The sequence below is a fragment of the Rhopalosiphum maidis genome, chromosome 4, assembly GCF_003676215.2.
Source record: "Rhopalosiphum maidis isolate BTI-1 chromosome 4, ASM367621v3, whole genome shotgun sequence".
NCBI classification, from domain to species: domain Eukaryota; kingdom Metazoa; phylum Arthropoda; class Insecta; order Hemiptera; family Aphididae; genus Rhopalosiphum; species Rhopalosiphum maidis.
Window position 1 is genome coordinate 13,777,822 of NC_040880.1, and position 24,084 is coordinate 13,801,905.

At 25.1% G+C, this 24,084-nt stretch overlaps 1 protein-coding gene across 2 annotated transcripts; it reads right to left on the reverse strand.

Moving 5' to 3' along the window:
• Positions 1-139: 139 nt before the first annotated feature.
• Positions 140-23,280, reverse strand: LOC113560500 (sn1-specific diacylglycerol lipase beta). Of its 2 annotated transcripts, XM_026966403.1 has the most exons (16): positions 22,751-23,280; positions 13,004-13,089; positions 10,815-10,898; positions 9,238-9,349; positions 3,372-3,584; positions 3,193-3,302; positions 2,878-3,105; positions 2,644-2,793; positions 2,418-2,586; positions 2,090-2,357; positions 1,910-2,021; positions 1,732-1,824; positions 1,507-1,661; positions 1,032-1,283; positions 814-917; positions 515-710 (listed from the first exon to the last, which is right to left on the reverse strand). In XM_026966403.1, the coding sequence occupies exons 4-16, from the start codon at positions 9,330-9,332 to the stop codon at positions 515-517; spliced, it is 2,145 nt and encodes a 714-aa protein (XP_026822204.1). In that variant the 5' UTR covers positions 9,333-9,349; positions 10,815-10,898; positions 13,004-13,089; positions 22,751-23,280. The 2 variants fall into 2 exon arrangements, with proteins under 2 accessions (XP_026822205.1, XP_026822204.1); XM_026966404.1 differs by lacking the exon at positions 13,004-13,089 and having other exon boundaries at positions 140-710.
• Between the last annotated feature and the right edge of the window lie 804 nt (positions 23,281-24,084).

Below are 24,084 nucleotides of genomic sequence, written 5' to 3' on the forward strand. Positions count from 1 at the left end.
TATATGAAATAATAATAATATTAACAATAATTATAAATGAAAATGAAAATAAAAAATAGTAAAAAAAAAAAAAAATAATAATAATAATACTTATATTTAAATCGAAAACTTTACTATTAGATTTATACAAACCTATAGAAGTTTAATTTTATTTTCGACATTTAGAGATTGACTTTTGATATGAATTTTTTATAATCAAATAAATTATAACTATATTTAAGGAGATTCTAATAATAAATTAAGATAAACAACCATATTTCAAACAGTAATCAGACCATAAATTCATAAAATACTGTAGGTACAATATTTGTAGGAATATATTATGCCCCACTCCCCTTTAAGTAAATATTATCAAAAATATTTGATACTTAAAATAAATATAAATTACAATTTTGTTATTTACTATACTTAATAATATAATAATACCTTAACTTGTGTATTATTGGACAGAGGAATTTGAGCATGAACTTAATAAAGCTCTAGTTTTCTAAAGTAAATAATTGTTTTTTAGTACTTAGATCATAGTTAATTGAGCTAAATCAAATCCGATTTCTGTTCTTTGTTCTTCGAGCACATTGTCAATAGTTTTTAAAACATTTTCTGGTAAATGATCCAATAGCATACGGGGCATTACTCTTAGTTCTTTAAAATCTTCAGGTGTGGCCCATCGCATTTCATAATTATATTCATTACTGTTTGTTCCAGATTTTCTATGAATAATTAAAATAAACATGTATAGTACAGTACAAAGATAGCATTTTAAATATTTGTGATAAGTGAAAATAAAATTTTACTAGTTGAATATAAACATACTTATCTGCTTTTTTCTGTTCTTTGCTTTTTTTTTTCTTAGTTATGTGGAGTATATGCCCTGGAGTATATAAACGAATTTTTGAGTACCTTCTGGCTGCTAATTCCTAAGAATAAGATTAATAAGTTTTCATTATTTTATTAACTAACATTAACTTAAAAATTTCAAATAAAATACATATTTTTTATAAATTTTATATGTGTACTAAAAGCATAATTACATTATAAGTAGATGAAATAGAAATTGGTTGTTCATTAGGATATGATGATGTTGTAGGGACTAGATGATGATTACTAATGGTATCAGTTGGAAAGCCATCATTCTGTGTAATCATAGACAGAACAGGTGAATGTGTAGACAATAGAGGAGAATTACGCATTTCTGAAGTAGTCCGATGGCGCCATGTTGATTCAAGATCCCTTGATGGTACGCCAAATAATGCATATCCAAAGCCATTTAGAAATACTCGGTACTAAAACAAAAAATAGTAAAATAATTTAAGAAAAAAATTCAAAAATATAGATTAAAACCAAATAGATATCAGGTTGACCTAAAAGTAGATATTGAAAATATTAAATATTAATACAACATTTAGAATATATATAAATTATATATAATATATTATATTAAATCCTATGTGTACTTAATAGGAATAATGTAATAATTTAATCATGAAATATTAAAAATAATCTTACTTTTGGCAATCTACATGATTGTAGTACTTGTAACATGTTTGTTCGTAAATCTTCAACATTGTCGATTGTCATGTGCATAACCATATCGTCACCAACACCTACAGATAAAGTGAACTCTTCAGCTATTCGCGCTGCTTCCCGACTCAACAATCCAGCTAAAATCAATGTTTAAGACTATATAATATGTAATTTTAGTAAAATATATCTAATAACTGGGTTATTTACCTGGTGTAGCAAAGGCATATACTTTGAGATTAGGATAGAGCGGTCTCATATAAAATGCTAAGAGCACTGCAGTACCCGCACCTAAGCTATGTCCTGAGTATCATACATTAAATATTATTCATAAATGATAAGTTAATAATGATATATATATTCATGATTAAAATTGTAGAGTTCATACCTGTGATTACAAGATTGTACTCTGGAAAATTGGTATATGCCTTTTCTATAACATTATGATCTTCTAATTCTTTTTTAATATACTTTGCGCTGCATAACATTCCTTTATGAGCCTAAATTGAAACAATTCATACATTTATAAAACCAACCTCTAGTTATTTTTAAAATTTATTAGTATTACATAGCTGTCGGATGGAACACCATGAGCATCTAATTTTTCTACTATGGCAGTCAGATCAGTAAATATATCTCGCATTGACAATGATCCTCTAATAGCGATTACTATACTACTGGTTTCATGATCAACAGTTACAAAAAACGGTAGTTCAAATATATGGTTGACAAATGAAGCAAATAAAATATCTTTAGAATGTAATTTTGACATGTATCGAATTGCTGCAAAGTTACATAGACAGCAGTTATCCTCTTTGACCACAGTTGGTTTAGTTCTATGCAAAAAATTAACCATGATCGATTTACTCTAGTTTAAATAAAATTGAATAATTTACCTAAAGCAAGCGCAGCAAAAAAACTTCGGCATCATTTTAAATAATCCTGTTATACAATAACGATAAATCAAGAATGGCCAACCATAAATAGCAACAGATAATTGTAAGTAATGTCTAGCTTTTTTAAGACACATCCAATTTGGTTTTCCAGTAAAACATTCATTTACAACTGAAAGACAAACATTAAATTGTTTAAATTATTTTATTTTATTTTATTTTGACTTACTAGAGGTACAATTGTATCTTTGCTCAGCTAAGAGTGCAAGTCTTCTTTGTTCTCTAGACTCACGCTTTTGTTTTACTCTCAATAACACAAACCCAGCAATAAAGTCGGATGGCACAATATCTGTATTTCTAAACATAGAACTCATCAATCCTAAAAATAATTAGACAAAAAATTAAATTAAATTGGTGATGTCTTTTTTATTGAAATGTAAAATTCAAAATCCACATTACTGACCGGCTGCTTGAGAAAACGCTTCATGCGAATGTTCATCTCTAATCAACCAACAAAAGAACCATCTGAAACGCCTCACCCAAATACGGGTGACTTTTCGGTGTAACACCATATCTATATCTACATTACCATTGGCTCCTTCTTGAAGTTTTAATGACCCAACTGGATCTAACACCATGGCTAGAACGAATATCAAACCTCCCAGCATAACCCAATTGAATAGTACTCCAACTAAAATAATCGATACATTTTTTAATCATTAATACATTAGTATTTTTTAATAATCAAAATTAACAACACACAATGAATTATATTTACTTTCCACTACGGTACTCGTAAAATGTTCATTATCACATTGTATACAATTTGTATAGGTCCATATAGTTCCGAGTACATTTAATGCAATCTCAGGTAAGAGTAAAATAATCCTATAAAAAAATATATACATGTATATATAAAAACTACAAGTTTGGTCAACCGTTCTTAATAACTCATACTTAGCAACTAATAGATGTGGAACGATATGTCTAGCTTTTGTATCGTATATAGCACCCTGAGCACTCCGATTCACTAAAACCATTACAAGCAGAATGATTATGGAATGCATTACTACTATCCCAATCAAGTAAACTCGGACCAACAGGCCACCAGTAAAACAATTGAATGTCCATTGGTAGTAGCGGCACAATACACAACTCATCAATGTCAGCCTATAAATCACAAAATAGACGAAATTAGTAAATTATTAATAGCTAAAACACAGTGGGTATACGCAATAAGGTATAAATATATTTTTAATCTTAAAATAATAATGATGTATTCGTTAGTAAGTAACTATATTAGCTATTGGGTATAGTTATAATAGGTATTTTGTATAATATTAAATTTATAGCAGTGTTACTATTGTTTTGTACGTGTGCAGTTTTGGGTTAAACGAGGAAACGTTTCGTGATGTGCGTGTCATAATTATTTCGACTTATTATCGTCTCTACAACTTCATTACAAAGCCGACGTCCGGCACTCCGGCAACGACTATTCTGAGGTCGACACGATAAATAATTCAACTATTCAAATATTCATGGACGAATCGATTCAGTGGAAATACCGTTAAATACCGCAGTTTGTTTAATCTATCGTTTCCAATCGAAATATTGTACAAGAACAATTTACAACCGTCTTTTCAGAGACGTGTTTACTGTTCAGCGCACCCGTTGATAGTGAAATAGTTAATACTTAATAGCATTTCTCTACTCTCACCTAGACTCCCCACCTCCCACTCGACACATCATAGGTTTGTAAATTAAAATATACCTCCACTATGTATATTAGCTATCACTATATTAGTTAATACGCATACCGGAACCAAACGGACTAGACGGAGTCGTTTAAAATTGTGCGCTACCGTTTCTTCCGGTTGATTGACCGTGTCTGCTACTAACGCACATTGCTTTTCTATTATAATGCATGCGCAACTGCAATATTCTAAGATTTTAATTTTACACTTTTGAATTTCCTTTCTTGTATGAATATTATGTATTATAATTTACAATAAAATTTACACGTTTCGCTTTTCCTTTAAATATCTTAACTGATGGTATTTTCCGGTGTACTTTTTATATAACACTTGTTTTCTTAAGACTTCGCTACATTGCCTACATTCTATAATTAAAAAGAAATTGATATAGGAATGTAACAATCTCAAGAAGAATTTTCTTTCTCAATAATTGGACAAATTCATTACTACCTATAACGGGGTTACTTAAGGTCAATTAGGCACCAATAAAATTGTAAGTAACTTATTAGAATTTTTCGAGTTAATAAATATTACTATGCATTTTAAATATAATTGTCACTAGGCAAGCTTCGAGGTCGATATTTACATACCTAATATAAATTGTAATTTTAATAAAATAGAGCAATCAATTTAAATATTTTTTAAACGTATATTTATTACATGATTGGTCACTTATTACTGTTGAGAATTTTTGTTATTCACTTTTTATCTCATCATAAAGTCAGAAAAACCCAATCTGCGAATGTTTTGATAAGATGACTAGTAATCTAGTCATCATACAAGTAAAACTAGTATGAGGAAAAAAATTGTTAGTTTAGGACAGTTTTTATAGTTATAATATAAAAATAATGTACATTATACTAGCCGATAAACTTTGGCAGTTATTGCCTATATTAAATACGCTAATCAAACATAACTATGATAATATAGTTTCATGGATTTAATTTAGATTTTAAAATAAAAAATATACGCACCTATCCTAATATTTAAATACTGTAACGTTTGAATAGGCTTCATGACTATAACACAACGGCATATATCGATGCAATGATTATTTTATTATTATACTGGTATATTATATCAAATACTGGTCAATTATCTATTTATTATTGTTATCTTTTTTTCTCTTGATTGTTCGCTGTCTTCACATGACGACGATATTTTATCGTTCTTGTTCCGGCCCATGTGTGAAACCAACTCTACACGACTTATCCCGGTTAGTTAAGGTCATATGAAATAGTCACATTTATAAAGTTCCTTATAGATGGAACTTTCATGGATGATGTAAGTACAGCATTAAAATTACATTAAAATCACACCTTGTATTTATCTTTCTTTTTCTTCTAATTTGTGCATATTATTATAATCTCTTAAATACAATATCGTTATAATTATTATTAATTTAAAATATGTTAAGTGGCAGCCGTGGTGTGCTGCAGCCGTAAGATCATATTGGTTACACACACACACACACACACATTTTCCTTATTTTCGGTATCATGGTCCGTACGCGTATGCTATGGCCTGAAGCCCCGAAAAATATTATCGTGTTTTTGAATGTTTCGAGAAACACCTTATATAAAAGGATTTTTATCCTTTTATATTAGTATAATTATTATCAATAACGAACATTCAACACATATTGATATATAATATTATGGTTCTTTTATTCTTTGTCATTGCCGATCATAAACATGAAGAAATGTCAAATAACCCTATATTATTCTAATTATTATGCCATTTATCGAAATTTTATGCCACGAGGCTTTTCTTCGAGTTTATATTATATATTACAGATCATTATAATAATTTATTTTCAATTCTTATCTCACATTTTTTATTTTTATTTATTTCGAATTTTATTTTCTTACCATCTAGATATAAATATCTAATATAGTAATATATAAACTGTATATGATAATTAAATCCAGAAAACTCCGACTTAAGTTTCGGTTTGTGGTCGGCTCTACCATAAAAACGTTTTCAAATATAACAATCATTTGAATCTGGCCATAGAAAGTGTAATATGTTACAATACATTATCTATCCCTCTCTCTGCAGTATTCAATCTAAATATTCTATCTTAAGCCATAATGTTTTAAATACAAACAAATGTATATAATACATTAATACTTTAATATATGTACACTGATACACAACTTTATTGATAACATTAGTTGATTTTATTATATTTCGATACAAGTCATAAGTATAAATAATATTCTATCAAGTTGGAATGTTATGTAAAAATTATTTAATATCCTTAACAATTTGAATTAATTATTTGTATAACTACCAATGCATTAGTTAATTGGTTTGTAATATGTATAAAATATAAACATACTTTTCTAGTGTTATTTCAGATATTTGTAGTAGTTTGACAATTTATTTCTAAATTATACATAATATGTGTAACAGAAAATAAGAATTTAAATTTTAAATATTTTGGAAACATTTAGCATACAAATAAAATTTCAATGACAATTTAACCTCAATATAGATAAACGAACCTGACATGAATTCACAGCTTAAATTACATTTTTGTTATAGTATAGAAGTATAGACACTGTTTATTTATACTGAAGTTATTACCTATTAGAAATGGTATTAAATACGTTACACATAATTTTATAACTAATGTAATAAATAGAAAGAAGCATTTGTCAAATTTCCTAATATTTTCAAAGAAAATTCAAAACATTTTTAAAGAAAATACTAAATAAAACGTTTTTAGATAATTTTTACTATTTTTCTTTTATAAATTAGAACCATTTGATGAACAAAATAATTTATTATTGCCTACTGTAAAAGGGATTCAGACAGGATGTTGGAAATTTTGAGTTTCCTTTATGAAGTTTGGTACAATATATAAGAAACTGTGTTCTATACCATAAACATAAGTAATATTTATTTGAGGTTAATATAGAAATTCTAAAACACAATAGTGATAGTTATTATGATTATTATTATGTACCAACTTACTAATATATATTTGTACAGACATTATAAAAAGGACAAGGATAATACATGACGTTATTTTCTTATATGCGTGATGTTGGTAAAAAAAAATTATTGTCGACATTATACAGTTTGTTATTACGGGCATTATGGATATATAATAGGTATACACAGTAAAGACATAAGTATATGATTGCCATCAAAATTAGACGCAATTACGTTGGTTACATACTAACATTTTTTATATCTAAATATATGTATCTACCTAGAGGCATATTATCAAAAGTACAAATTAGACGGCCACCTTGAAATATTTGTATAGTTTCCGGTGGATAAGACATAAAGTCAGAAATGATATTAAATAAATATAATATATTATGTTACAAATACGCAATTTTTATAAAGGTAGCATTTAATTTTCACAAAAGGTACTAATGTACAATAAATATGTGCGAATTAATTTTTTAAAATATTGTACCCTAAACTGCAATCGTGTATATTGTATAACAAACGCGAAACACGCGTGCATACATATTGTATAACATTTCATAAATATTTAGTGAAATAAATGCTATTTTATACATTATATTATGAACACATAGGCGCATCTATGAATGAAAATAAATAAATCGTTAATTAATTCAAATACTTCCATATAAATCAATAGGTTTTAAGTGGTTTTTACATAAATAATTTATTAATTATCTATTTCGTGACATAACAAGAGCATAAAACCTATTGACTTTGGGAATACGTTTAAGGAATAAAATTTATTTATGTATAGTCTAGATACATATATCAAAAACATAATATAGTAGATATATTATAATAATAATAGTAACACTTAAGACAGCCAGTCATCATAATATAGAAAACCGCTAGCGTATCTGCATCAGAACATTTCTTTTTGGTTTCAATTCATTGAAAGAATGATACCTTTAACCAGGCATTCTAGATCGTTTTTTATATGATTATGGGAGTAAATAATTGTTATAACGTTGAAATAAGATTCGTGGTAGGTTTGTGGCTATGCTTGCGTATAAGCATTATGTTTTCGTATGCTCGTTAATTAGTTTATGATTATATAATAATATGTGTTAATACCAGAATATTCCAATTTTTGCCAGACCAATGACTAGTTGCACCAATCTTTTTTAACACTGTTAACTTTTTTTAACTTAATAACAAACTAGATACATGGTTATTTGACAGGAAGAAGGAGGGTATTCGAATGCTAAGTAAGTGTAGATATTTTATTAGATTTAATGATACTTCTTGTTTCTCAGATCGTTATAGATGGTTTGTGTATTTATTTAAATCATCATTATCGTATTATTTTTATTAATATTAAAATATATTTACAATCTGTTATGAATAAAACAATTATTAACATAGTTAATAGACAATTAAAAACAATGACATGGAAGTTAATGAAGAGAAGATCATTTAGCAAAAGAATCTCAGAATTTAATATTATATAATAACTAGTGTATATTGTATATACATATATCGGATTTATTCTACTTATAATATGATGATTTCTAGTTAACAAATTTTTACCTAAATGCCTGGTGGTTTTTTTAAGTTAAAATAGTATAAGTATAGAATCTGTAAAATTGTATATGTGGTTTTTCACCAATTAGTGTCAAGTACTAACATTTAGCGCGATGTCAGTACATCACTAATGATTGGACAAGTGGCAATCGATCAAACAATCGTGCCATTTTTAATAGACATTTTTCCACCAGCTTGATATTCATTTAAAAATCTCATATAATATAGATTATAAATATAGCAGTATATAACTTATAAGTATAAATTATTTCAAAAATAGATTTTTTTTTTAAGCTCCTACTCCAAATATATTTCAAACAAATAGGTACGTACAAACCTATTGTACTATTTATAACATTGGAGTAGGTTACTAAAAAAAAGGATGTATACATTTTTAGAAAAATTGATAGTTTATACTGCCATACATTGTATTTATTATTAAAAAAACCTCCAAAAACATTTTTAAATGATAAATAATATATACTAAATTATTTAATATTTTTACAATAATTTTTTATTTAGAGAAAAACATAGATAAGGATAAAGCAATAACTTACCATATTCCCCGCATTAAAAGTTCCAATAATCCTGGAAACACCAAATCGTCTGTACCGGCAAGCCATCTACGTCCAAACATTTGCATAGACGGCATCGTGGTAGTTCGACGCCCTAAAAATTAAATTATACAAAAATAAATAATACATTTTTATTTAGTCACAACTAATAAAGTAATAATTGTAATGGATACATTTTTCAAGTTCTTTCGAAAACTTTATACTGCTTAAATCATTTATCGATTCCATCTCCATACATTATACAATGCAGTGATTACAGTTATTTTTGATTTATTTAGTTTAATACTTAATAAAGCTGGAGAATTTATTTGGGTTAGTCTTCATAGCAGATTCTAAATAGATAATTTAATTTATTCGTATAATCATACATACTAGAAAAGTGTTAGTTTTTAAAACTAACACTAATTTTTAAGTTTTTAAAATGTGTGTTCTAAACTAAAAAGGTTTCATCTATTTTCATAAGGTAATGATGGTAACGCAGAGCGAGGTCATTTGTATAACGCACGTCGAAAAGACGGAGATAACAAAATAAATGTCGTCAGAACAATCCATATAGTATTCGTGCATTTATTCAAGTACATAAGCGATTTTATGAGAGTAAAAATAGGTTTGAACACATAAATAGCATCTATAATCTAAAATTCTAATAGTTTTAGCTAATAGTTAGCTTATATCTTTTTGTTTTGTTTTTATTTGTGTATACTTAGTAGAAGGTAATATATAATATAATATATTATATTGAATGATGTTGAATGTACGTAATAATGATCAATAGAGAAAAAACAAATGCGTTTACATTTATATTTATTTAACAAGTAAAGTTTAAGTTGGGTAAGGTTTTACGATTAAAGATACATCGGATGGCCTTGACTCCGGATCCCGGGTCCAAAGTCATCGGCGATACCCAGTGAATGAGTGTCTGTTTAGTCAAAAAACATTTAATTACACCGTATAGTTAGATCTTATATATTTTAAGATTAGTCATTAATCATTATGCTACAAACATATTCTTGGATGGTTAAGTCACAGAATAGATTACATTTTTAAGTTGTTGGACAATTAACCATTACTCGTTATCATGAATTGCATACCTAAATATTTATGTTTTATTTTTAAAATATTTAACGATACATTTGAACAAGTACAAATAGTATCACATATGTTAGTAATTATTTTATTAATAAGTTCTACATAAGAAAATATAATAACTGGCAGAATTAACTAAAGTACTATAAAAACTAAAACTACTTAGTAACAAAACTAATTCAAAATAATCACTCTTTAGTCATAGTTATGTTTCTATATCATATTATTTTTATTTCACAAAATCAGCAAAAACAAATCTAATAAATTGAAACTGGCAAAACATTACACATAAATAATAATAACTAATCTAAATTTAAATCATATAATAAAGCAATATATTCTTGGAGCTAGAAATAATTTATAAATATTTTAGTTAAATAATAATCATAATTACTGATAAATTATTTTTAATGAAAATGCTTTGTTGTTGTTTATATAATATCGACATAAATATTACACGATTAATAATTTACCTCTAGTTGTTGAACTTTAGCTTGGAGTGTCATAATACATATTGTGCGGTTTTATCGGATGTATATCTTTTGAAATGGCTGCATCTAGAAACAAGTTAAAATGAAGAGCAATTTTTAAATATTATTTTAGCAAATTTTTTATTTATTATAAAAAAATAATAAAAAGTATAATGATTAGATCCATTGTCCATAACATAATTGACTAACATTTTTTATACATGCGATTTACCGAAATTAGATTTGTTATTTTTCACTATAATTTATAAGCATTTATGTACTATTGAAGTATAGTATAATATGAGTTAATATACATAAAAAACTTCTATAATTTTTCAAGCACGTGCAATAAAAGGGAAAATATAAATTCCGTAACTAATCTTCCTTGAACTATGTTTACTTTCTACAAACGCGTGAAAAATATTATTTATATTCATTTCCGACATATTTAGTGTTATGATATATATATATTCATAACATCCAACATTTACAAGTTTTTTCAATAGTAATTAACAAATAAAAATAAATTAATAGGTGTGCCAAATTTGATCATAGTATAATAATCCAGATTACAAAGTTAAATAAAAAATATATAGTTCAAATTATAGACATAATAAACTGTGTTAACAAATATTAGAAATTTATAAACAATTTTTTAATGATATAGAAATATTAGAAATAATTGTATAACACTTTTACTTATTAGGTTAGCAAAATTGATAAATGTACCAAAATTATAACATATTTTAGAATCAAGAAAAATTGCACTATATTATCAACGAAAATATAAAAAAAAAAATAATCTAAATTTTGTATAATTTTTTATCATTGACTTAAATAAGATGAATACATTATAGATATTCGATTTAATATTAATTTTTTTGGTTTCCAATGTACAATATATTACTTACAATGAACAAAATAAATTATAATTTGTTACTACCAAAAATAAATCAATTAAAATTGATATGAATTAATTAACATTAATTAATTAACATCATGCCAATATTATTAGGGAAATAATTTATTATTTTTGAATAATTAATGTATCATTTTAGCTTATTCATATTCAACTTAAAATTTACAAATTATCATTTATAATACTTATTTTCGAATAATTAATATTCATTGTACCTATCTAGGTATTTTTAATGTAATTGGTTTTTATTATATTAATATGATAAATAAATATAATAATGATGAATAGTTTTTTTTTGAAGGCTGAATGTAAGTATAAATATATTATTCATCATTTCATAAAAATAAGAAAAAAACACTAAATATTTTTACAATTTTTGATTAGTTTAAGAACTAAAATGTAACCCAAAATATAACGAGTTTAAATAATAATATAAAAATAAATGTTTTTCAATAGGGACGATGTATATAATACTCCAACATCATTACATACCTACAGTATGCGGCGTCGAGGTAAACAGAGCATAAATTGACAAGTCAAATACCAAATCACATTTTTTATAATTTTTAAAATTATGTGTAATATTACAAAATCACAATTTTAAAAATAATATGGTAAAAGTGTACAACTGTAGTTTAGATTAGCTGGTACTTGGTATATTTAATCGTACATGTTGCATGGACAATAAAAATCGAATTGTGTTACTTCAATGCTGCAGTCGTTTAATGTAATGTAGACCGAAATATTATGATTATTATACCGGATAAGTACATTTTATTGAAAACTGTGCTAAGGAAAAAATGGAAGGGATGAATAATGGAAGTGAAATCGGAAAGAAATTTAGATATGAATAATTTCTATAATAATGTTGGTTTAGTTAAATTATGCTAAAATTGGAAGTAGGTAACAGAAGATGATGTGACACTGCGTATGAAATTCGAAGATTCGATGTATAATACATTTTATTTGAAGAAATTAATTAAAAAAAAATTCCATATGTTATTGGGGGTGTAGTATTCATTGTTAAATTCGATTGCTTGCTAGTCCATCAATATTGCATCATAATACCCGGTGGTCATACTTAACTATTATATAACTTATGTCATTAAAATATTTGCAAATAATACTATATTAATACAATTACACATAAAATCATTAAAATTATATAATCATGAATGGAATTTAGTGCCTAGCAAGAAATTAATACACAAAGTACGAAGTATATTCATCCAAAAATAATTTTATTTTACTTTGTGTAAGGTAAAGAATGTACCTGTAGGTTTCTTGGAAGACAACGTGCTTCAATTTTTAACATTGAGGTTGTTTTTAGAAAATTTGATCTAGTTGTTCATTGAGAGTCTAAAATTGAAATAGTATAATTAAAGCATTTATTAATAGTTTTAAAAACTAATAAAAATAGCGGAAAAATAGGAATTATACGACAGATTTACAAATTAATTTTTAGTTTTAGATTAATAATAATAATACAATTTTTTTTCTTGATTAAATGTTTTGTTTATTTAATATAAACTTTCTAGATCCTTCGAATCACAAATATGCACAACTTAAACAAAAATTTAAAAATATTAAAAATACAATCGCATTTTTTTTTTTATATATACTTGAAATTTAAGTATTGACAAAAAATGGTTAATGATTTTTCAGAATCAATTTTAATAATTGATGATGTGATAAAAAAATAATAAACGTAGCCCGTTATAAGATTTTGAAATTTTCCATCATACGTATAAATTATTCTTTTAAATACATTGAAAATTTCAAAATACTTTGACATATTAAAAATTATATTAAATTGTTTATATTTCTATGGTATGTTGATATTACCTTATAACTTATAGGCTATAGCTTATATTGTGCAATTTCTTTGACAAAAATTAGTTCAAATTATCCAATTAATAAAATGCAAATAATAATAATAATAATAATATAATATAATATAAAATATATAAAATAAGAAGCTGTTTAAAAACTGATCTTGATTTATTCATCTCTATCACTCAAAATCGTTTTTCGTGGGTATACGATTATTTATCATTGAATTAAAATGTAACACATCCATTACGAAGTGCTACTCAATGACGTACTACATTAGAAACCTACTATACAGCAAAAGCTGATTCCCAGGTATTTGATTGATTATTTATTAATTTTTATTTATCTTAAAATACTTTAGAATGTAGATACTGTTAATTACTTAATATATAAGTTAAGCTACATAAAAAATATATTAATATGTTCATCTAAATGTATTTATATCTAGTATGAGTAATATGACTAATATAATGCAATCAATAACAATTACATAATTATTTTTATTAAATTTTGTTCAATTATTGTGACGTATGATAACTTATAGTGGTCAGTGTAAAAAACTGATTAAATAAATTTAATATCATTAATTTTTGGTATGACTTTGAGAATAACTATGGCATTCAAATATATAATTGAGTATTTGATGCATTTTAGTATATTATAATATATACTAGTTAACTGAGATAGCATTGAAATATCAATGAGATTTACTAAATAGTTAACATTGTAGTTCAAAGTGTATGTAATTCTATATGGTTAAGTCATGTTCTATGATGACTTAGGTAATAATTTATTATAAATTGCCTTTGAAAAATGAATAATAACTAATAATTTACAGTACAAATCGTCTATTTTATTAGTTTAAGATGTATTACTAATACAACTCATCTATTATTAGGTACAAATATTATATAATATAATAATAAATGTTGACAAACTGTAATAAATAAAAATGAAACTGGAAACTCGATACACTTTATAATATAATAGATCTTGAGTGTACGTTATTATTTTGAGTAAATTTCGAGTGTTGTATTCGTCGTTAACAAACTATAATGGATGTGTTTTATTGTATTAAATGATAAATCATTGCATAGGTATGAACTTCTGAGAGTAGACGGTCAGTATATTTCTAAATGTATAGAGAAGGCATGCGATGAAGATGGGGATGATGTAGTTCATTCAATTAATAGGTTAAATTACTAATGATCGGTCACAGTAGTACAAATGAATAACGGTTTTTTAAAATGATGATAGAAGTGGACTATGTTTAGATAGAACAAGTGGAAAGAAACGTCTAGCATTTTGTGTGTCATTGAGATTGAACAGGGGTGGCGCTACACGGGGGCCAGGGTGAGCAAGTGCACCCCCAACATTTGATTTTGTATTTTTGTCCCTCCATTACCCCCCTATAGTTTAATCTTAAAAATATGTAAGGAAATAAAAAAATTGTATACCATTATCAATACATAAAATAGTATTAATTACTTTAAAGAATTTTTAGACGTAGTCATATTATTTTAAGTTAACTGTTATATTCAAATCAAATTAAAAATGCTTTATTTTTGCATATTTAGAAACAAATATTCTTAATAAAATTAACGGCTCACTTTCTAAAATCTCATACATTAAAAAATAAAAAGGTTATGTATTGCTACAACAAATGAAAGAAAACAGAGGAAATTTGAAGTCTTACTGTTGTACATTTGTGATAGTAATAAACTATAGGTATATTTTTTGATTATTTATTTAGAAATACTAAATTTACATATAATATTATTATACCCAGAACAGAAAAAAATTTCGCCCAGTACCCCCCCCCCCCCCGCAATACAAAATATCTAGTGCCGCCACTGAGATTAAAAGATTGATAGTATATAACAGACAGTTGTGAGGTGTTTATATACTGTTATATGGTTAGGAATGTCAGGTAGTAGCTAATAAATGTAGCAGAAAGTAGGTGTAGCTAAGTGCAGAGATGTGTAGTTTAGAAGAATGCTAAGATAAATGCGTTGAGCACTAGATAGGAAAAAATAAGAAACTAATTCATTAAGGGTAGTATGGGTTATATTAATAAGTCTGGTAATTTTATTATGAGGAAAGGAGACTCGCCAGTTATTAAGAATCGCTATAGAAAAAATGTTGAAGGAAAACTGAAGAAGAAATGAATAGAAAAATCGGAAAAATACATGAAAATGTTGGGTGTAAATAAAATAAAAGTGTATAGGATAGAGCTTTTTGGAGGTGTAAGCGGTCGACTCGAGCCGGAAGAGAAAAGCGATATAAAGATGAATAAAATATTAAAATAACTAAAATAACTAAAATCGTTATTCTTTATTTAAATATAAAATGTAGTTCTTTAAATGTTTATAAAAAATTCATATTAATGTATTTTTGATATTTTTGAGGTAAGAAAAACTTACAAGGAATTTTATAACTAAAAGTTCAAATTTAAAATTTTATACATAATTTTCAAATTTTCAAGATCATGAAGAATTGAAGAATTTATTATTTTTGAATCCAGGCGTAAAATCAATACCAAAAACTTATTTTAGCATTCTTTCTTATTTTCTTAGTTTAAAAATGATCTTAATGATCAGAAAATTTTCATACGATACTTAGTGAAAGGAAGCTAGACTTTATAAAATTGTTTATGGTTAGTGGTCACTGTCAGATCGACCCAAGGCCATGGCAATTAAAATTATTCGTAGATGGTAGACAATTATTTTAGCAAAATATGATTTTATATTATTAAATTATAGTTATACTATCTATAATATGAGTTGATCAAAAAATATTTTTGTGAACAGTTAAAATTTTTAAACACATTCAAATAGATTCGAAAAAAGACATAATGGATCAAATTCTATTTAAGGTATACTAAAAGTATCTTGTTTTTAAAAATGTTCATTAGTTTTTGAATAAATTGAAAAAATAATAAACTTAATTGTAATAATAACACCTATACATTTTACATAAATTGACATAAAAATGTACAACTTAAATTAATTTTTTTTATATTATATTATATATTTATCTAATTTTTTGTTTTTACAATAATTTTAACAAATAGTTAAAATGACTTAATTTTAACAGACAATGTAAAATAACAATTGATAGCACAATGCACAAATATTGGTGAATTTTTTTAAGGTTATTGACAATTTAAATAAAACATAAATTAACAATGGAGAAAAATATAATTCGCATATCAAATAATTTTTTCGTTACTAATATATTATATTGTATAAAATATATTGTTGAACAAAAAAATTATTATAATTTGTATTTTTTAGTAAAGGTACTCGCATAAATTAATTTTATAATATATAGCTAATATCTATATTATTCATCTTCGTTCAAGAAAAAATGAACAATCATAAAATAAAAAACGTTTTGTTGCATAGTAGGTGTCGAGTGCACTTCGTCATTAAGTAGGCACTGTAATGGATGTTAAATTTTAACTCAATGATAAATCATTGTATACGAAAAACAATTATGAGCGGAGACCATATTATGTCAACCACTAATTTATACCTAGGGATATTATATAATATATTTATAACAAGGAGTTGCTATATGTTGTCATTTATTATTATTCTATCAGTAATATAACTTTAATTTTAGATAAAATCATTGCATATATTATTAATTTAGTTATTGAAATATAAATATATTATAATATATTAACTAGCTACGTACTTATTACCCGACTTCGCTTGTGAAAAAATTATTAGTCCGACAATCCCATTTTCCTATTACCACAGCATGTTTCGGTTTAAGTGTAATACGATTAGGAAAAACCATTTTTGTGTTGTCAATTTTAATATCAAAATATTTTTTATTGACTATTACACTTATAATTAACCTCAAAGGCTCATTATTGCAATATTAATTTTAACGTGAGTTATAGTAATTATGTAAAATATTAACATTTTTATAACTGGGTTTTGAATTTAGAAAACAATTAAAAAAACAATGACATTCCATAGATAAGTACCTTTAAATTATACAATAAATTAATGTATTCTGCTATTAAAGATAACCACACAGAATTGATTTTTGATTTTGCCAAGCACAAATTTGGTATGGTTTGATATGCTCGTAAGTCGGAGACAATATAGTACAACACACATTGATTTGACATCCTGTAAGGATAATATACAATAGATACTCGTTTATCTATATCAAGTTATTTAATTATAATAACTATATTTTAGGACCTAAATCCAGCTACACGAGATCCTCTAAAAATAAATTATTAAGTACTTTAACAATGATGTGTTTGATATTTTATTTGTGAATGTATGTGTAGATACCACGAATAATACAAAATAGCAAGTAAAAACCAGTTGACCTTGGACATGGACATATAATTTTATTCGCAAAAAAACATATTGAACTTAAATTATATTATAAAATTTGTGTTTTGGGTACTAGAGTATTAATACTTAAAAAGACAAACACAATTTATGCATTTCTTATTTATTGATGTAATTGATTTTCTAAAGTAAAATATTCCTAAAATACTGAACGTATTATTGTATTAACATATGCAATTGTCATAAGTCAAACAGTCTTTTAACGTTGATACATCAATAATAATATACAAATCGATCAGTTATTAAAGAACAATATATACATGTGATGTGTATGTTGATGACATAGTTACATCACGTGTTCGCGAGAGAAGGGTGTGCTACTGTGAAAGTTGTTCAGTCAGTGTTCACCTCCAAAGGACACGAATAGTACATGTGGTCTCACAGGTCTTCTACATACGCACATATGATATGAATATATGTACACAACAAAAAAAGTATTAAAAGAAAAGGTAATAATAACAGTGAAAATTATTGAATATACCTAATTATATAAATAATATTATTTAATAGATATTAAAAAGAAATAAATCAAAATTATAAATGTGACTAATTATGACGGATTTCATAATTATATAGAATACTATTATACATTTTATAAATAAAATATAGCTATGTTGGCCACTTTCTCGCCACGTCATACCAAAACATAGCGATGGCTTGTTCATCTAAATAGATTTTTCAATCATACCTATAAAATGTATTTAAATATGTAAATTTAATTAAGTTTTAAATAACTTATGGTCGTAACATTTGTCTATAAACCAAATCTTTTTTTACTACAATACGTTTTACTTTAATTAAATTAAATTAACATATATAATTTAGAATCTTTAATGGAATGAGCCTAAAAATAATACACGGAAGTAAACATTTTATTATAACAAAATTTACAAAAATAATAGACAATCAATCTACAGCTCAAAACTCATTAATATTATTTGGTTATTAATTTATTACAAATAGCTTTTTCTTATCTATAGTGTAAATAATTATTTTAATTTGTTTTATATGATAATGATGTTAACAATAATATATTTTCATTGATTCTATTTAATACTATAATAGAATTTATAATCCATGATTTTATATACAAATATAGTTGATAGTAAAGAATCTTGATCAATAAAAAAAAAAATTAACATCATTGACATATTTGTGCATATTATTTTTATTAGTAATGCCGGTTGGCATATAAATTGTAATATAAATATATTTTATTTTGTATCGGATGACTTGAATTTATTTTTATTCCTTGGGCTTTCAAGATCAAGGTTCTAGCAAATAATGTATTTATATAATATATATATACTTACTCTAAATATAAAAATTTAAATGCATAATCATTTCTGTATTCAATTGTCCAAATATTTAGACTTAATAAAAAATCACACATATCCAGCAATTTATATGATTTTAAATTGTTTTTTTTTTTTTTACAAAATATGGAATTACCTTAAATAAAGATAGTAAATGTTTGTGTAACTTATTTTACCCATATATAATTATAACAATTATACAATAATAACATAAAAGTTTAACTAGTCTATAATTAATGCATTTTAAATTATACGGAGGGTAGTAATTTTACAAAATAAGAATCATTTACAAACATATTTTTATTATTATTATTTTATTTATTTATTCTATTCAAAATAAATTCTAAAAATTAGTTTGATTATATTGATAATAATGTAATAGTTTTACTTAATTTTATCAATTTATAAATAATAAAGGAATATGTTGACTTTTAAATAATTGGAGATCCACAGTATATTTTTTTCAAGTATCATAATATTGTAGAAATAAAAATAAAAATACAATAAGCCTACATTAATAAGTTACAAAAAAAACAAAAAACAATAGCTTGATAGTATCAAAACCTTAATATAGGAACTACAGTCAACATTTAATTAGATATAAATGAAAAACAAACTTTTTCATGAAAATGTTTTTTTTTTACTTTTAATACTTTATAGATTGTTCAATAAAATCTCGAACGAAATATTAGTTGTCAATTTAAAAATTAATATAACAGCCTTATACATAACATTAAAATATCAAATACATAACATTTCCTAACAGAATATATTATACTATTTTATTATTTCAATTACAAACCCTATGATTCGTGATTTTGTATACACAAATGTTTATAATTAAAATATTTTACTTTAGTGGGACATTTTCAAATTTAATACAGTGGTTCGATTTCTAATTAGCTGATTTTGACAATTTTATATAATTAAATACCATCTTTACACAATGTAATCAATGAAGACATTAAAGTTATGTATAACTTATATGCAAATTTTATAAACATTATTTTAACTTGCCTTTGTAGCTTTGTAAGACAACATAAAAAAATTAAAATAGATATCTTAATGACAAAATCAATAACATTCTGTTGAAAACAGTAGATGTTTATAACAATCTGTTTATACATTTAATCTGGTTCTCACTGATTAAAAACAATCGAATTTTGGTTAATAATCAAAAATATTATTTTGACTAAATATCTTTGTTTTGTAATAATTTAGATACACTTACTTCACCAAAATTATCTATCAATCAAAAACACAGAAATTGTGATCAGATTAACTAGACTCTGACTAAAATATCAATGCCATAAATCCTTTGGAAATTATGGTATTTTAAAGGTTAAATGATATCCAAAAATTAGCAAGAATACATCATAGACCAAATCTTAATAAATTTAATTAAGTATATTTTATTTTTTATGAATAGCAAAACCAAAAAGTTTATTATTTTAACTATCAGGTATTGTAATTGCATAACATTTAAACAATACTTATTAAATATAGGTAACATTAAAATATTTAAAATTAACCACAAACTATTATTAATTAAAAGCATACATCACTTTTATTATATTTATATCTAGGGTCATAGTCCAGTGTTATTTATAATAATATAAGGTGGTATTTACATAATTGTCTTAGGCACATTATAATCAGTAATTACCTATTTCAGTTTTTGACAAATTATTAATAAAAAATAAAATTAATTAGGTAATATGTATTATTAAACTTTGACTTTGATTAAATATATATTATTTAAGATACTGAGAGAAAATTATACTCAAATTAAAAAAATTATAAATTAATAAATATGCCATAATACATTCAAATGCAAATATTCAATGTGCAATGCTATTGAAAGCAAATAGTTATAATCTGTGTCAATTAACAATGTTTTTGGCATAAGATTTCCTCGAAGATTTTCTATAAGCAGAGCATAGAGGTGTAATAAGTTATTAATAATAGTATCATTAGAATCTAAATATAAATAAAAAGTAATTAGCTTAAAAATGTATAAATAGGTACAGAATATATTACTCTCACCTAAGTATACAAATATTATAAAATATATTAAAAAGAAACATCATAATAAACAAATTTTACATGGCAATTAATACGTACCTACAAATTACAATATTTATATATAATTATTTTATTATGTGGTATAATAAATTATCAAAGTTAGATTAGATTTTAATATTTTAATATTTAGTTTTTTTTAATTTTAAGTTCTATCTCAAAACATTTTGGTTTAATACGTTATTTGACATGATTATTAGTAAACTAATTAATAGTTAAAACTAAATTTCTCTAATAACTTATCACAATAGAAGATAATAAAATATTGTATATCTTTTTAACATATAAACTAAAAATATCATGCACAAATTTTAAACTTAGGTAAATGTTCATTTAGCTATTTACATTTTTTTTTTTATAATGATTTTATATTTAAGAAGTAAGATAGTTTCATAAATTATTAATTTAAGAAAAGATAAAGAATCAAAAAATATATCTTAAACATACATTTGAAATATACATTATATAACCTGTCCAGTTCATCTTGACACTTAGATTTAAAGAAAAGAGGAGTTTAATATTATATTGGAAAAATATATATAAATTTTGTACAAACTGAAAAATTTGACTACTGAAATTCAACAATGAGAATAATTGAGATAATTAATTTAGAATTGGAAAATTTAAATTATGTAATGAATATTAAAAGAAATAATTAATTTATATTATTAGAAATAGATTCACACTTTAAAAAAAAAGTAAGCTGATAATTTGTTTTATTTTATGAATGCATATGTAGCATACACATTACAGTATAATTTGCTGTCAATGAACTATATTTATATATTTGTATAATTAAGTATCAGAATACAGAATATTATTTGTAAAATAATTACTTATGAATATTATAGTGTTAATATTTAGCTCAATCATTAAATGTTTCATTTGATCAAGTAGATAGAGCTATGTACAGTAATAATTTGTATCAATAAATGCCTTGGTAATTGATTTTAATTAAGTAAATATACTAGTTACACATAGGTACACATAAAATATGTATGATATTTTAACTTTAGAGCAGTAGAACTATAATAGTAGATTAACTAGATTAAAACAATAAAGTAGAACAAATATTGTAACCAAACTACGTTTAAACATTTAAAATTAATAGTAGGTACTAGGTACAATCATAATACATAATTCAAAGTGTCTGTCCATTAGACATCAGTACATGGTTTTAAGCTATAAAATTTTAAAAAGTTGGTATAATTACAAAAATATACATGTCAAACCCTTATTTTAGCACAAGGCTTTATTCGTATGTTTGTTAGCTTATAATAAAATATAAGTAGGTAGGAGAATAACATTAACTGATTAACTCAACAATTGTACACAGCCAACCGTAGTAAAATACAGTAATGATGATTAGTGATTACCAAGAAATTATAATGTAGACTACCTACTCACCGAAATAGATATGTCCACTGTTTAATGTTTTCCGGCAAGACGCAGAAAACGAGTTAACAATGATAAGCCGTTTGGAGTTATTTATTAGCTTACGCGGAATATTTAACACTATTAGTATGTCGCGAAAGAAAAAAAAAAGGTATCGATGCGACCTACTTCGAGAAAAGAACTCATTTATTGCACAAAATTTCACCGGACAAAAAAAAACCGCTAACTTATTGTTGCAGAAACCGATCACGTAAACTGCCCACAGCGATGAGCAGGAAAATGGTCAAGAATTTTTACGACAACCAAGCCGCGTGAAAACCGTTTTCGATTATTCAAATGCTCGAATGCTCGAAATTTTTTCGTTTTTGTAACTGTGAGATTGATAAAAACGCGGACGGATAGTGATAACGAACTATCGGTGAAAACGTCGTCGTGACAACTGTTGCGCGCGCAATTGCGAACTGCGGAGCGACTAAAAAAGTGAAAAATGAAACGCAACTGAGAAACAGCGCACGGGCCGACACCACCGGGGTGGAGGTAACAGATACACGATTCGCGGCAGCAGTGCGACAGACCGCTACGACGAACGGCCGCCGCTTTAAAGAGAATCCCCACTCACCGTATACTCATATTGTTGTCACTCCGACATAGCAGTACAACTTACAGTACTATAATAATATGCTGTTGTAGAAGTGTAGTCACTAGCCTATAAGTAGGTATAACATATCATAATATATCTATATATATATACATATATATATATATATATACACATATATAGATAATCGACTACCGTCTACTATAGACTACTACTTCTTGTGTAGTTACTTCTTCGACAGTTGTACGTTTACCTACATAATATTACCTATTAACTATTACAGAGGAATTGGAATTTTTTTTTTTTAAAGCACTGCTCGAAATTTGAGTTATTTATAAAGTAAATGTGTTATTAATTAGTATACCTACTATATACAAATTTACATATTACATAATTCAACAAATTATATAAGTACTATATAATAATATATTAAATAAGTCCGTAGACCATGATACAATGCACAATAAATTTTCTTAAAACCACAAACCTCTGCAGAATTTAGTTACTCAGCCATTGAATGAATGAATAACCTATATGGACGTTCAATTACGAAAAGAAAATATTTATGAAGTTTATCTGCAAGACACTAATTTTTATTTTAGCAAAACACGAATTTATTTTATTATTATTATAATTTAACTATACATTAATTAAATATTTAGTACCTAGGTATCTATGTAATATTTAATTAATGTAATTAATTCAGGCCCGGATTGGGCACAAGATTATTATGATACATGGGCCGCTT

What these genes read in the sequence shown, in the direction of transcription:
- LOC113560500 (XM_026966404.1), bottom strand. Translation starts at nt 9,332, where the DNA reads ATGCCGTCTATGCAAATGTTTGGACGTAGATGGCTTGCCGGTACAGAC. An exon ending in CTTTTAATGCGGGGAATATG is followed by an intron (nt 3,585 to 9,237) that starts GTAAGTTATTGC and finishes TGTGATTTATAG; the next exon opens with GCTGACATTGATGAGTTGTG. An exon ending in CTATTTCATCTACTTATAAT is followed by an intron (nt 918 to 1,031) that starts GTAATTATGCTT and finishes TCTTATTCTTAG; the next exon opens with GAATTAGCAGCCAGAAGGTA.